A 15,914-nucleotide genomic window follows, 5' to 3' on the forward strand; every position below is an offset into this window, starting at 1 on the left:
CTCTCAGCAGAGAGCTATTGCACATCGGAGGCTTCTGCAAGAACATTCACTTCCCCTTGGTTCTGACTTCCCGTTAGAGCAAGACAGTTTGTGAAGACAGCCCTGCATGTGATAAAGTCTGGTGTGGGGAGACCAGAGGAGGCTGCTTGGCAGCTGAATTACCCCTGAAAGCGGGAAGCCTTTTTCCTGGAGGACAGGATATAGTTTGTTTAGGTCAGACTTTTTTTTCTTACGTGAGGTAGAAGAGCTCGAGAAGCAACTAGAAATTTGACCCAAGTTCTTTAGAGTCCTGACCTCCCCTCCCCACTCTCTGGAGTGCTCTGCATGTTTGTGACTGCATCCTGATGCCACTTGCTCACCACTGAGCTTCAGTTTTTAGCTTTCTCAGTGCAAGGGCCCCCCTTTGTTGCTTTGATTTTTTTTCTAGGGCTCACTGGTGGCTTGACTGGGACAGTGCCAGAGCAAGGGTGCATGTGGTAATGTTGACGATCCCATTCTGTTCTGAGATCCTTGACCTCTGGCAGAATGGTACCTTTGATAGCCTTTCCCAGATGAACACAATCCTGAGATGGTTTTCATGGAAAGCCTGGTTATGTTAATCAACTGAGACTTTGCCTTAATTTTGAGGGAGTGATTATGATTGGGGCAGAAGCAGCACATCAAGCTACTTTGAGAAATACGTGTTTATCACCCAGATTTCTGTTGCGCAGGGAGGTTGCCATCATTCTCTATTCTGACCCCCCACTCAGCAGGTGATCTCGCTGCCGAAATAATTTCCTGCAATTTTTCCCAAGCTCTCTGGAGAATTTTATGAGGGAGTGTTTACAACTGTCTTTTCTGTTTGGCATATTATTATAGGAAAACTTGTTATTCCTCCATGCCTAGGTCATCACTCTTTAAACTGGGGCAGTGGGTCTCAGTACTCCGATAACACTGAAGCTGTAAAACTACTGTGAGGAAATAGTGATTTGCCAAGACATATTGAGGAGTGAGATTTGGGGGAAGACTGGGTAGCTCATGTATTGAAAGCATGAAGGCAGCTAAGAACATGAGTCTTAGGGAAGGGGAGGAGGCCTTTCTTGGCCTGCCTGCCTAAAGATAGCTCAGCTTTTTTCCTCTTATCTTGCAGACCAGTCCCTCTCCCCATTCTGGGGTGTCCAGGCAGGTGCGGATCAAAGCTTCCCAGTCTGCAGGAGATATAAATACCATCTACCAGCCCCCCGAGCCCAGAAGCAGGCACCTCTCTGTCAGTGAGTATTTCACCCCTTTTTTCCCTGTCATCTAATTTATCTGCCCATGCTTTTTAAAAATCAAATATTTATTAATTAAAAAACCATCATTTGTAGATTACTACCCTGTGCAAAATAATCCTCTGTGCCTTTATTTGGGGGGAATGGGTAGAGAAATGACTGGAATAGTGTCCCAACCCTCAAGGAGCTTATAGTGTAACAACATGATGGCATGACCAAGTTCCTTTTGAATATGTCTGAAAAAGTGATCTCCTCAAACATCTGCTTGAAGACCTCCAACGACAGTCTACTCTCATTTTTTGTAACGTTTATTTATATTATTTTTGAGAGACAGAGCATGAGTGGGGGAGGGGCAGAGAGAGAGGGAAACACAGAATCCAAAGTGGGCTCCAGGCTGTGAGCTGGCAACAGAGAGTGCTACGCGGGGCTGAAACCCACGAACCATGAGATCATGACCTGAGCTGAAGTCAGATGCTTAACTGACTGAGCCACCCAGGCTCCCAGTCCACTCTCATTTTTGACCATCATTTTGCCAAAGAACTGGGGACTTGTGAGGTTAGGAGTCAGGTCCAAGTTTGAGTTTTGACCTTAGACCTCTTGCTTATGATTCCTGAAGAGTCCTTATGCTCTGAGGAAGATGTTGACCAATGAAACTCTTAGAAAATCAAACTAAGTTGTCTGGAAAGGACAGGAGACTGTTGACAGAGTATATATGATTGGCTAACTAAGAAGAAAGCTATGTAGCTGCTCCCAAGCCTCCCCAGGAAGGAAATCTAAGTCAGGTCTGTGCCTTATGCCAGATAATCCAATATTGTACTGGATCCCATTTCCCAGAGTCTGAAGAGAAAGCCACGTCCTGAATTGTGGCATCTGTATCAAAAGGGAAACCAGGCCTTCAAACATTTGTGGTGAGGTTACTGCTGCTGCTAGGAAGGCAAGTTCTCTTCATAAGGTAGAATTGCATCAAATTAAACTGCTCTCTGAAGATCTTGAGCTGAGCTTGGGGAGTTCTGAACATCATTCCTGCTGCTGAGCCTGTCTGTGAGTGATAAGCAGGAAGAATGTGTTACTAAGGCACTGACTTTGCCTTACTGAGTAATTTCAGGAACCTGAGCAAACACTGGTAGTAAGTGTTGCCCAGCTGAAGGTCCACATATGAGTTCCATATTTCTCTAACATTGTAAATAACTGGTGGCTATGTTTTTAATAAGCTGGTTGAGGAGAAAGAGCCAGAACCCCAGCAAGGAGACACCGTCCAGAACATCTCTAGTCCTCGTATCCAGGTGCCCTGACTCTGCCAGAATGGCTTCTGTTCCAGAACCCTCAGAGAGACTGAGGGGCTGGAGGAGGGCAGTATTGTTCATTTGTACAGTAAGCAGTGAGGATCGACATGGGGCAGTGATTGGTCCATTGGGCCTCCTGGTCCTAAGCAAGAGCCCATGATTTGTGTGTAGAGGCAGGGCCTAAATGCTAGGCATTGTTGTGAAGAGCCATGTATAGAATTTCCTTGTCTGAGAATGCTGAGGAATAGGATTTTTATGAAGTAGTTCCTTTGTATCTAGAGATTGGGCAGTACAGCCTCCCAGCATGTATAGATCCTGGGTTCCTTCGTTCAGCAAGCATGATGTACCAGCCATTGGGCTGAGATGAGGGCTACAATGGACACATGTACAATGAGGCTGCAGTGGAGGGCAGGGTGGGGTGGGAGCACAGAGCAGGCAATAACTGACTCTGCCCAGGCTTTGGAGGTCTTCCACAGAAGAGGAAACACCAGAGCTGACACATGAAGATTTGTTTAGCATAGAGATACTCAAGGCACAGGAAGGGGTACCTGCCAGACATAATTGAAAAAGAAGGTGTTGGGTTCCAAGAACCCCAGGTGGTGTAGAGTGTGGCTCAGAGATCATGGGGGACTTCTATAGGCAAGGATGAGGGGAGAGGGCTTTTTGACTGTTAGCCTGTGGAAATCTCACTTGTGCTTCAGACTGGCTGATGTATTTGGAGGAGAATAAAGGAAGGTGAGAAAGGATGCCTGGGCCACTTCCTAAGGAGCCTTTAATGCCCTTGGGCTTATTGGTAGGCAGTGGGAAGCCACTGAAAATGTTGGTCCCTTATGCCCATCTCCGTTACAGTGTTTGTCACATTATCTCCGTATCAAATGACATTTTTATTCATTCATTTATTCACTTCAGGTTTAATTGTCAAAATATCAGCTATGTGCCAGAAACATGGGAAGGCAAAATGACCTGGCTTCTGCCCCTTATGTCTCTTGTAGATGCATAAGACAATTTGTCTTTGGGAAGACAAATACTTACTTATCATGAGATTAATGTATGACTTACAGGCTGTGGCTGAAAGGTGTGTGGTGCTATGAGCATGTATAACAGAGGGATGTGCCCTGACTTGGGGGGCCAGAAAAGCCGTAGCCTATGATCTGGAGCATGCATGTGGGAATTTTGCAAAGGGAAACAGGGAAGAAAGTCTGAGGCAGGGGGAGCTACACGTGTGGAGGCCTGCTGGCTGGGGGAATATGGTGTGACTGAGAAACAGAAAGAAGCCCTGAGGCTGGAGAGCTGAGAACAATGGGGAGGAACCATCTAAGGCCAGGGAGGGAGGCAGAGCCTTAGGGTCCATGGTCCTATGATTAAAGATTTTGATCTTTAATGTTGAAAGCAGTGAAAATCCACTTTCTTGTTTTTAAAGTGAATAGAAATGGGTAATGTGACATATTCCAATTTGTGTTTTGAAAAGATTGCTCTAGCTACATTGTGGAGAACAGATTACAGGGGAGCAAGAACAGATCAAAGAGAAACCATGTTGTGCTGTTTCGAAGGGGCACATGCACCCCAATGTTTATAGCAGTGCTATCGACAATAGCCAAAGTATGGAAAGATCCCAAATGTCCATCGACAGATGAATGGATAAAGAAGATGTGGTATATATATACAATGGAGTATTACTCGACAATCAAAAAGAATGAAATCTTGCCATTTGCAACTACGTGGATGGAACTTGAGGGTATCATGCTCAGTGAAATTAGAGAAAGACAAATATCATATGACTTCACTCGTATGAGGAATTAAAGAGACAAAACAGAGGAACATAAGGGAAGGGAAGCAAAAATAATATAAAAATAGGGAGGGAGACAAAACATAAGAGACTCTTAAATATAGAGAACAAGCAGAGGGTTGCTGGAGGGATTGTGGGGGGGATGGGCTAAATGGGTAAGAGGCATTAAGGAATCTACTGAAATCATTGTACTATATGCCAACTAACTTGGATGTAAATTAGAATGAATGGATGGAAGGAGGGAGGGAGGGAAGAAAGAAGAGAAACCATGTTAAGGTAATGCAGTTTGGTCCAGAGGAAGAAGACAGAAGCTTGGATTAGGCTGGTGACAGTATTGGAGAGAAGGCACAGGTGTATTTGAGACATTTAGAAGGTAAAAACAACAGAACACAGCATTGTGGTGGTTCTCAAAGTGTGGTCTAGGGTGGGGACTCAGTTCAGGGGGTCCCTGAGATCCCTTCAGGGGGTCTGCGGTTTGCCTTTTTACTGATTCTCTCATGAATATACATTGGAGTTTTCCAGAGGTTACATGCGTGAGGTGATGTCATTGCTCTGATGGCTAATAGAATGTGTGCTTGTGTATTAATGTGTTTTCAAAAAAAGTTGTTTTTTAAAGTTTATTTATTTATTTACTTATTTATTTATTTTGAGAGAGAAAGCACGAGTGGGGGAGGAGCAGAGAGAGAGAGAATCCCAAACAAGCTGTATATTGTCAGCACAGAGCCCAGCTTGGGGCCTGATCTCTCACGAACTGTGAGATCATGACCTGAGCTGAAATCAAGAGTCAGATGCTCAACTACTGAGCCACCCAGGCGCCCTGTGTGTTTGCAAAATTTTTGAGCTTTAATATCTAATACAGTGAATATCAATTGATAAAACCCTCTTAATAAAAGCTATTTGATGTCCTTGGTTTTTAAAGTGTAAAAGGGTTCTAAGACCAAAGATTTCAGAACTACCATGATACTATATTGATTTTGCAGGGGTTGAATGAGCAGGAGATAAGTTACTGGTTTATGGATCTGGATGAATGGCACTGCCTTTCACCAAAACAGAAACAGTCGACGAGAGCCTGGTTTCGCATGCTGAGAAGAGGCAGACCTGATGTTTTAGAGGTTGAATTAGAGGTGCCTTTGAGAGACCTAAGAGGAGATAGCAAATGAACAGTTAGATATACAGGTCTCTAGAGGAGAAAATCAGGACTAGAAAAAAAAAATTAGAAATTGTCCAGCTGAAGCCATGTGCCCAGGTGAGGGGCCCTAAGGAGAGACTGCAGGGTAAGAAGAGGCCTAGGACTGAGCCTTAGGAACCCAGACACTTTATGGCCAATTAGGGGAAGATGAACCTGCAAAGGGCACAGCAAAGGAGTGACCAGAGAAACAGGAGGGGATAGGGGGAGGCCTTACATGGTACCAGCCAGGTTGGAAAGGGCAGACCAAGGGCAACTTGTCGTTTGGTCCACAAATGTCTGAGTGCTTGCTGTGTTGGTGCAGCATAAGGCTGTTTGGAAATGGAAGGAAACAGGAAGAGGAAAGAGTCAGGGTTTAAGCATTGGGCAGTAGAAAAAGTGCTTGGAGTAGAAATGGGGTCAAGAAGCCTTAGCCATTCAGCCCCCAACCAGCAGGAGCAAGTGGGGTTTTCCTCCTCCCTCCACCAATATGAAGGAACCTGTATTTAGTGAGAGACAGTAACATGCACGTCATTCAGCCCCCACCGCACCGTGTTCAGTGATGGGGAAGTGCAAGTCCAATTTTAGATCACGCTATTTGTTTGAAGTTTTTCCTTATATTGAATTGAAAATCTGCCTTCTCTCACATTACCCAGTGACTCTGGTACTGCTCTCTTGAGCAACACAGATGTACAGATAACATCTTTCATCTGACAATTTTTCAACTATTTGAAACCAGTTATGTTTACTTTTTGTTCTTTCCATTGTAATATACATACCTTGAATTTTAATTTTTTCAAGCCAATTAGTCTATTAAACTAGTTCATGCTAAAAACTAAAAACAAGCAACAAACAAACAAAAACAACTAGGTGATGAGTTAACCCAAAAGAAAGATCCCTGTGGGGAGATCTTCAGACAAGGCAGCTGGAGTTTCCCTATGTGACGATGCCCTTCCTCCTGTCTTTGCCTGTAGAAATTTTACCCACCTTTGAAGCCAAGCTCGAGCACCATTTTTTCCCATATACATTGGGTGGTGCCCTTAACCCATGTAGCCAAGCCCTGCCACCTTCTGACTCATGTTCCGTCTAGTGTGTCTTGTTAAGTGCCTTTGCCTCTGTTCCCGCTCCATCTTATTCCTTGTCTTGCTACTGCAATCCCACAGTTAGGCAAACCAGATTGCAACCCCTAAGGAATGGGTAGTGGGGGAGCAAAGGCAATCAGTTCTTTCAAGGAGCTTGGTGGTGAAAGAAAATCAGAGATGGGTTAGTGGTTTATAGGAGAGCCAGACTGTAAGCCAGAGATCTGAGCATGCTCACCAAGAAGGGAGGCGCAAAGTCAGGTGAAAAGAGTGCTGAGGGTGGTGCCAAAGGAACCGTAGGGAAGCCGACTCCTGTGGCAGATGAAGCGAGGAGTGCAGGTGGAGGGTCCAGAATGCTTTGGCCAGGGGAAGGAGGGAAGAAAAAGTTCAAGCAGAGGAGGAGAGAAGTGTTGAAAGGATGAGGTGACTGGAGGGAGCCATGGCAGCAGTGGGGTAGAGAGCTGTGCACAGTGCAGACCTCCTGTCCCCCCTGTCCTGGTGCAGTCGGAAGGGCGGGGCCTGGGATCACACAAGTCAGCTCCCTTCACTTCCACAGGGCTCTTCTCCTTGCCAGAAATTCTTCTGTGATGCTAGATGAGACCAGAAACTGTTTAGTAGTGGTGGCAACTTCAGAATAAAATGGGAATTTTGAAAGTTGAAACACATTAGGATGTCCTCCGGGTCTCATGGGATGAAATGTTCTGCACAGCCTGGTCCAGTGTGAGCACACTAAGAAATACTGGTTAAGACTTCCCACTGAAGAAGAAAAAAAGATTCAATTCCTCCCCCAATCTCATCTGCCCAGCAAGAGACAGCAGAGTTTAGAGAAAATAGTTGATGTCCAAAACAGCTATCTCTTTGTACTTGGAATGACCTGCACATTAACACTGACCCCAAACCCTAGAACTCCCTGCAGAGGCAACTTCCTGACTGCATCAGCTTCCTGACAGGAATCTCCTATGAGAATGGGTAGAATCTGAGAGCCAGTCTTTCAGCTTTGGGTGAGAGTTTTGCTCGGACTCTGCACTATGGGTTAAGGACCTAGCAGAGAGCTGGCATGGCCCAGGAGGAGCACAGACGGCCGGCAGCTTAAAGCCCTGGCTTTCTCCTTATGTGTAGAACACCATCATGCAAAGCAGTGGGCCACTCTGGACACAGGCCTACTACTCTGCTTTGTTGCTTCAGCTGTTGCTGCTGGGGCCCCTTGGCACAAATGGCCTCATGAGAATAGAACAAGATTGGGCTGGAATGCCAGGGAAGGGCATCCTAGAGAGCCTGCTGTCCCTGCCATGCCTGCTTTCCAAGGCCTGAGTTGAGTGGTCTTGCTTGCGTAGTGCTGTGATTTGTGCTGTCTAGCTCACTGCTGTCTCTGCTGGTAAATGTGGGCGCCATCAGTGAGTCTTGCAGTCCAGTGTCCTGTCCTGTTCAGGTCCCTGTCTTACTTGTTCTCGACTGCTGTTGTAGCCCCCAATTTCTGAATTGAAGATAAAAACAAAACTGAAAATGCTCTGGGGCAGTTCTGCCAACTCCTGGTTTTTCCATTTGCTTCCTCTGATAGCCATTGGTTTGGGGAGACTTCCCTTTCCTGCCCCAAGCTGTGGGCCTGTGCACAATAGCCCCTGGCCCATTGCCCATCAGATAATAAGGCTGGCTCTCTGCAGGCAGCAATGTGTATTGGAAAAAGTGAAAGTCTCTGGCTGGAAATAAAAGCTCAGAAAACCTTTGCTATTTTCCCCCAGCCCCTCCTGGGTCTGTAGTGCTGGCCTTGTGAGTCAGTCCCATCCTACCTGGAAAACCAGGGGAGAGTTCAGTGGCAGCTGGTGAAGAAGAGAATGGATGTTGCATTCTTGGATATTCACCTAGGCACTCCATGTAACAGACTGGGGCAGTTCATCCTGTCTGGGGATAGTTTAGATCCCTGTCTGGGGATTTCATCAATAAGTGGGTTTTTCTTTTTCTCTCATCAGTCCCTTACAAGAGACATTTTTGTTCATTCTAGGTCAGATGTGTAATACCTTTTTACCCCAGCACGTATTGCTCAGGGTTCAGGTGCACAGAGTAGAATCCACTCTAACTAGTTTCAGGAAGAATAGATTTAGTGCACATCTTGGCTTACAGGGTGGAGAGAGAGAGAAACAGACACCACAGAGCTACTCCCTCTTCTGTAATCTGGAAGCTACCAGATTCAGAAGCACAGTGCCCCTCTGCTCTGCTTCACACCACATACATAGAGGATGCCTGCGTCTGTGTCTTGACATCGGAAAAACTGGAGACCAGGTGTGGGGCCTCTGGTAACACTGCAGCAGGAAAACCGCGGGTCCCATGACTGTGTCCAGGAGCGGTAGGAATAGCAGGAAGCCATCTCAATCTCACACAAGTGCGTCTGATTGGCTGGACCCCAGGGGGTCTTAGATGTAATAGCTTTTAGCTGATTAACTTCGAAAGTGCAGGAAGGCATACCTGAAGCGTGGAATGGATCTTGAGTCTAACCCATTTTATCGGCCACATACAGTGAAGGAAACGAATGGAATTCTGCTGAGCTCCTACCTTGTACCAGCCTCTGCAACAGACATTTGGTCTCACCTGGTCCTGTGTCTGCTCCTCTCAAGGGCACATCCTGGGCTCTGTTGTAAAAGATCTTGTTTCTGTGCTCTAGGCTCCCAGAACCCTGGACGAAGCTCACCTCCCCCTGGCTATGTGCCTGAGCGGCAGCAGCGCATTGCCCGGCAGGGGTCCTATACCAGCATCAACAGCGAGGGGGAGTTCATCCCAGAGACCAGTGAGCAGTGTGTGAGTATGGGGTCCGGGATATGCCTTGGAGTGTGTCAGACCAAGGCTATAAAGGGGCTTCTCAGTGGTCACTAAGAGCGACTAAGAGCACTCTGAGCTCTTAGAAATCACCTTCAGTTCCTTGCCATTTGGCTCTCTCACAATATGGCAGCTTCTTCAAGGCCAGAAGGAGAATCTCTTGCTCCAGTCTGTGGATCATAAAATGTAACATAAAGATGGAGTCATCAAATGTAACATAATCACAGGAATGAACATGCCACCCTCTTTGCCATAGTCTGTTGACTAGAAGCAAGTTACAAGTTCTCCCCTTATTTAAGGGAAGGGGTTTATACAAGGCTGTGACTCATTGTGGGGGTCACTCTAGGGTACGTCCTCCAGAACAGTTTACCCATTTCAATGGCTAACTTTTTAACTAGTGGCTCGCTTGATGAAAATGACATTTTAGCTTAGTGAATTCAGCGAGAGCGAGATCTCTGGCTTCGTTCTGAAGTCTTGTCACAGAGCTTTGCTTTGATTGCGTAAGAGAAGGATCTGCACTTATAAATGTTTAGGAGTCGGTCTGGGAAAGGGGGATTTCTTAAGAGTAAAGTGTCCAGTAGAAGGACCAGCACCATCACGTGAGGGATTTTACAAAAAAACTGATCCTTGTAACTTTTCTTTCCCCTAAAACTGATTCTTACAACTTTTCTTTCCCCATGATAGCTAATCTCTGAAAGCGTTATCCAAACTATACAGGCTGTGAGAAGCCCTTTACACTGCTTCTTCTCTCTTCTGTTAACTCTTGCTTTCCAGATAAAATTATGTTTATGGAGTGCTTTTAGATAAGGATTGCCTTCTTAGGTATTTTACTGACTATTCTTTCTGTTTTCTTTAACCAGAACACTTCTGGACATTGGCTGTGTTAGAGGTGACTTGGGTGTAAAATCTCAGATTGCAAATGAGTTTATTGCCTTTGGTCTTGATCCCTCCCCGTGGCCCTATATTCTGGTCCTTTTACTTCTTTGTTTTACCTGGCTAGCCCTAGAAGGTGTGGGAGTATTAGACTCCTAGAGAGGACAGACTTTTAGAAAGAGGCCAAAGAAGGAATGCATAGGTCCTTCCCTGGTGCCCCGGACTCTTTAGCTAAAGTGAATTGTTCCTGGTAACGGACCATTCAAGATAAATCCACTTAACGGAGACCAAAACATGTATGTAGTGAAAGAATATTCAATTGGGCCTTTCTGGAAAAGTGAAACTAAGATAAGTTTATTTTGTTTTTTCTTTAATCAGATTAAGGAGATAGTTGCATCTATTTGCTAATTTTTAGAATGAACAAAAGCATGATTCAGGTAAAATTTTTTGGCTTAATTTTTATATCAAAAATTTTGCTAACACAATGTAACTTCCTTGACTTCCCCTTTGATTTCTTCAGCATTGTCATAAAGATTGTCCTTTTTGGGGGCTCCAGGTCATCTCAGTAGGTTAAACGTCCAACTTCGGCTCAGGTCATGATCTCACGGTTTGTGAGTTGGAGCCCTGCATTGACCTCTTTGCTGTCAGTACAGAGCCCACTTCAGATCCTCTGTGTCCCTCTCTCTGTGCCCCTCCCCTCCTTGCTCTCTCTCTCAAAAATAAACATTTTTTTTAATGTTTATTTTTGAGAAAGAGAGAGACAGAGTGAGTGAGGCAGGGGCAGAGAGTGAAGGAGACACAGAATCCGAAGCAGGCTGCAGGCTCTGAGGTGTCAGCACAGAGCCCAACGCGGGACTCGAACCCACGAACCGTGAGATCATGACCTGAGCCGAAGCTGGACGCTCAACCGAGCCACCCAGGCGCCCCTCAAAAATAAGTAAACATTAAAAAAAATTATCCTTTTTTACAGAAGACTTCACAGGATTCAGTGAATTTTCCAAAGGCCCCTTTTGAACCTTTGGTATTCCTCCTTCATCATACCTGCCATGTTATTGTACTCGCACATTCTTCTTCTGTTAACTGGTCTCACTTTGAAATTATGGGCAAGATGGACCCTAGCATTAAATAGGAAGAGATAATTTGAGTTGGAAACTAATTTTATGAAAGTTGTTAGTGAATTTTCATAAGTCTGATTTCTGCTTCTCTATGTAATTTTTAACTTTGTCTCTCAGATAATGAATACGCTGATAGGGAATACCCCCTTAGGCTAAATGAAGGGAGTTTAGTTGGAGAAAAAACTAATCTGAAGGCTTTTTATTACTGCATTCGACCAAGGGCCAGAGAAACACTTTAATTTACATAGTAGGTACTTATTGCTTGTATATGAGAACCAGGAACTAGGAAATTTTTCATCTGTATCAGCTGTATAATAACTAGTTTCATGACTTTAAACAATTCTCCTAACCTTTCTAGACCTGCAGTGATTTGTCAGTGAAACGAGGACAATACTTGTCTTTATAAATTTTAAATCATGGAGTGTAAACAGAAGCATTACAGTCCCACCCAGATGCACTGGAAGCCTCTGCAGGGTAGTACCAGCTCCATCGCCAGGCTCCCAATGTTCACGAGCCAACAAAATGCCAACAGGAGAAGTAGCATCTCTGCTTTGCTCTCCTGGCAGAGCTCCTTGGGATGCTGGCCAGGCACTTTTCTCACTCCTGGAAACTTGCCTTTCAGACTATGGGGGAGAATGGTACCTTCCTAATTATTCTTCCCACTGCACAGGCAGAGAAAGGGCACTTTCATATTTTGACAAAAAGCACCATTTGCTGGACTTGGCTGGGCCGTAAAGCCCTGAGTCACCTGGCTGGGATTGGGTTTTATTGTATGACTTGCCTTGCAGATGTTGGATCCTCTGAGCAGTGCTGAAAATTCCTTGTCAGGAAGCTGCCAATCCTTGGACAGGTCAGCCGACAGGTACGGGACTGTGGCTGCTCTGCGGGTTAGTGCGTAGGCATTTTTGGAACTGGTGGGCTGAGGAAATAGAGTTAGCTAGTATGTCTCTGATCTAGACACTGGTCTGCAGACCCATGGTTAAAGCATCATGCTTCTGGGAAAGAAATCTCTTTCTGGGATTCCTAGCCATCTCCTTAATTTTTCAAATACCGTGAAGAATGTTATGTTTGTATAGTTTGATGAATGTCATAGAAGCTCATGATAGCAATTCACATGTATTAAATGCTTGCTCTGTTATTCTGAGTGCTTGACATGTTCTGAGGTTCTGTATAATATACACGCTGCTCTCGTGCGCTTGGCCTCATTGCTGTGATCTGGCCTGACAAGCAGTGAAGTTCAGTGTTTTGGGGACAAAATTGAATTGTTACCTATGGGTTTACCTTATTTTTTTTCCTCCAAGTGTTTCTGGCAGAATAAGACACTGGGCTATAAAAACCAGAAAACAAAATATCCAGACTGCCTAGCTTACCATGCTGCTTGGTGTGGAATTTTGTTCACACACTTGGGGAGGGAACAAGTGCTATCTTTTACATACCAAATGGTTCTGTGGAGCTGATTCACCCATCGGCAGGGGTATGTTTAGAGTTGGCTTTAGCACTTATCCAGCCAGCCTCTCACCTTGACCTTGTTATTTCCAATAACACATTTGATCATGTCTGGCTGGGTTTAGGGCTGTGGTCAGAGGCTTTGGAGCAGGTTTGAGATTTTTTTTTTTTTCCCTGTAACTGATTGTTCATATGGGTACTGACCTTGTGACTATGGCCAGATCTGTATTATGTCTTTCCTAACAGATCTGAAAACTGATGAGCAGTGTCTTCCCTCTAGATGTCATAGAATTCAGTCATAGTTACTTGCTAGTGTCCAGCTCGTAGCCTTGTCAGGGGCTTGCTCTTCAGCCAGGGTAGCAAGAAGGCCCAGGCAAAAGTGCCAGGAGTTACTGCCACAAACTGTAGGCTCTGCCAGGACAGGGACCAACTCTGGCTTTGGGTTATCTCCTAAGCTTTGTGGCTGAGCAGGGGTGGGGAGTGGGGTGGGCAGTGGGACAAGACTACAGAAAATCTAGTAGTTGTGAAGTAGGGGGCGGCCCCTGTGTCATTGCCTTGACCGTTTCTGACCTGTGGCTCTCTCAAAAGGCACTTACATGTAAGGGAGAAGACCCTTCAGGTGAATGCTAGGAAAGATAGCTAAATGTACCCACTTGGTTCTTGGGTTTTTCCTCTGCCCCTTCAATACTTTGTTTTCTTTCCCTTGGGAGTGAAACCCAGTGACCTGGACTTACTCCCTTGAGGCCCAGCCTAAAGCACAGGGCTTTCCTCTCCTCCTCTTTATGGGATCTGGAGCCATATAGAGCCCAGCTCCACCAAGTAGAAGTCCAATAGCTTGGGACAAGTCCCTTAACCTCTCTATTCCTCAGTTTCTCCATCTCTAAAATGGGATGGTGGTGATTAGTCTGAAAGGAAGATGCTTGGTGTTGTTGCTATTTTTATTACTGCCCTGGACAAGGGAGTTTTTTCAACTCTTCCCCTGTTACCAAGGTGGGAGGAATGGGCAAGAAGGGAAAGTGTTGTGCTGCCAAGGTGGAATTTGGGAGGCCTGGAGGGGTTTATTATTCAAAGTTCTGTCAGATTTGGGCCTCAGACTAGTAAAGAGAAAGTAGTAGAAGGCTGAACTCAGAAGAGGGCCGTTTCTCTCAAACTCTGCTTCCTTCCCAAACTGTGAGAACAAGACTCCATACCAAACAGCTAAGCAGTTTGGATATCTTGTTTTCTGGGTTTTCTATCCCATATAGTGATGCGGGAGGGAGTTAGAAAAGGGAGTCCATCTGGATATCCTGCCTTCTGCCCTAGTGGGCAGCCTTTTGAAGTACACTGAGCCGATGTCCACGTCGTGATTTCGTTTTGTTTTTTCCAGCCCATCCTTCCGGAAATCGAGGATGTCCCGAGCCCAGAGCTTCCCCGACAACAGACAGGAGTTCTCTGGTGAGTTCCCCAGAGTCTGGATGAGTACTACAGGGCTTCCGGGTGGGGCTGCAGGCATTCTACTCTTGCTAGCTGAGTTGGGAAGCCAGGACTGTACCTCAGTTCTCCTCGGGCCTGCTGTCCTGAGGTCTCAGGTGACATAGGGGCTTAAATGGCTTACTCACATTGATCTACCCAGAAACCAGCGATTCCTCTATCTTATTCAGATCGGGAAACTCAGCTGTATGACAAAGGGGTCAAAGGTGGAACCTACCCCCGGCGCTACCACGTATCTGTGCACCACAAGGACTACAATGAGGGTGAGTGCACCTCCACCCTGCCCCCTGCTGGCTCTCTCAGAACGGACTCAGGTAGAGCTTTGCCACACAAAAGCACTGCCAGGGGCTGGGCCCGGGCACCCCAGACCCCATGTTTCTTTCCTTTATTCCTGAGAAAGTGTGCCCAGACTTGAGGCACTAGAGACTGAGGGGAGATGGGGGAAAGGACGGCATTTGGAAACCAAGATGCTGGCACTGGGAACACTGTCCTTTGTCTGAGCGTGCTGCATGACACCAGCTCTCCAGCGCCCTCTTCTGCCCCATGGCAGCAGACAGAATGGAGCTTCCACAAAGGTTTGATTTGGGATTACCATGCCAGGGAAGACAGACTTCAGCAGTGGATTGGCCTTGTGAGTGATGTGGCACCCGAGGGCCAGCCCCGTGCCTTCCCTTTGGCCAGGGCTTCCTGAGCCATCTGTGGCTGCCTTCTAATTCCTGCTTTTGTCCTGATTCTCAGGGTGCTTGTGACATGAACCATTCTGGCTTGAGTTAGGTGAAAGGGCAAATGGTGACGGTGAATGATGTGACGTGCACAATTAGCCTGGTGGGCAGGGGTCTGACTTGCTCTTCTCTGGCCCCTGCACTCCTTCAGGCAGAAGAACATTTCCCCGAATACGGCGTCATCAAGGCAACCTCTTTACACTGGTGCCATCCAGCCGTTCCCTGAGCACAAATGGCGAGAACATGGGTTTGGCAGTGCAGTACCTGGACCCCAGAGGGCGCCTGCGGAGCGCGGACAGCGAGAATGCCCTCTCTGTGCAGGAGAGGAACGTGCCTACCAAGTGTGAGGAGTGGGCCCTGGCTAGGAGGAGACTGCCCAGGGGGTGCTCAGACAAGCGGCAGGGCAGGAGACCGGTGGTCCACCGGGCTTGTTCAGCTCAGCAGCAAGCTGCTCTGGCCCATCCTCACCACACTGAAAGAGCCTGTGAGTCAGCAGCAGATCCCCTAGGCCTTAGGCCTCAGTCCACTGCTGTGCAACAAGCCACTTCCCCTCTCTGGTCTCTAGTTTGACCATGTTTAACCAGAAGAGCAGTGTTCTTGGTCCTTGCCGTATTAAGATATTTAGGGGGACGCCTGGGTAGCTCAGTCAGTTAAGCGTCTGACTCTTGGTTTCAGCTCAGGTCATTATCTCACAGTTCATGAGTTCGAGCCCTGCATCAGGCTCTGTGCTGATGGTGCGGAGCCTGCTTGGGATTGATTCTCTCTTTCCCTCTCTCTCTGCCCCCCTACACAAAATAAATAAACTTAAAAAAATATTTAGGGACTTAGGAAATAAAGATATTTGATCAATGCAGAGGAGCATTTAACCATGACGTTAGCTAATCATCTGCTTCTCAGGACTTGGGCCTAATGGTCCA

At 46.3% G+C, this 15,914-nt stretch overlaps 1 protein-coding gene across 3 annotated transcripts in view; it reads left to right on the forward strand.

Moving 5' to 3' along the window:
• The window catches only part of MAP3K3 (mitogen-activated protein kinase kinase kinase 3), a 63,142-nt gene that overhangs the window by 39,361 nt on the left and 7,867 nt on the right, over positions 1-15,914 (forward strand). For all 3 annotated transcript variants that reach the window (XR_007459130.1, XM_049636333.1, XM_049636334.1), the window contains 6 exons: positions 1,130-1,250; positions 9,220-9,353; positions 12,148-12,221; positions 14,172-14,239; positions 14,446-14,538; positions 15,149-15,340. Coding sequence is in view for 2 of the 3 variants with exons in the window: in XM_049636333.1 (XP_049492290.1) it covers positions 1,130-1,250; positions 9,220-9,353; positions 12,148-12,221; positions 14,172-14,239; positions 14,446-14,538; positions 15,149-15,340 (682 nt within the window). In the remaining variant the exon portion in view is untranslated. The remainder of the gene's footprint in view (positions 1-1,129; positions 1,251-9,219; positions 9,354-12,147; positions 12,222-14,171; positions 14,240-14,445; positions 14,539-15,148; positions 15,341-15,914) is intronic.

This window comes from Panthera uncia, chromosome E1 (genome assembly GCF_023721935.1).
Source record: "Panthera uncia isolate 11264 chromosome E1, Puncia_PCG_1.0, whole genome shotgun sequence".
In the NCBI taxonomy this organism is placed as follows: Eukaryota; Metazoa; Chordata; class Mammalia; order Carnivora; family Felidae; genus Panthera; species Panthera uncia.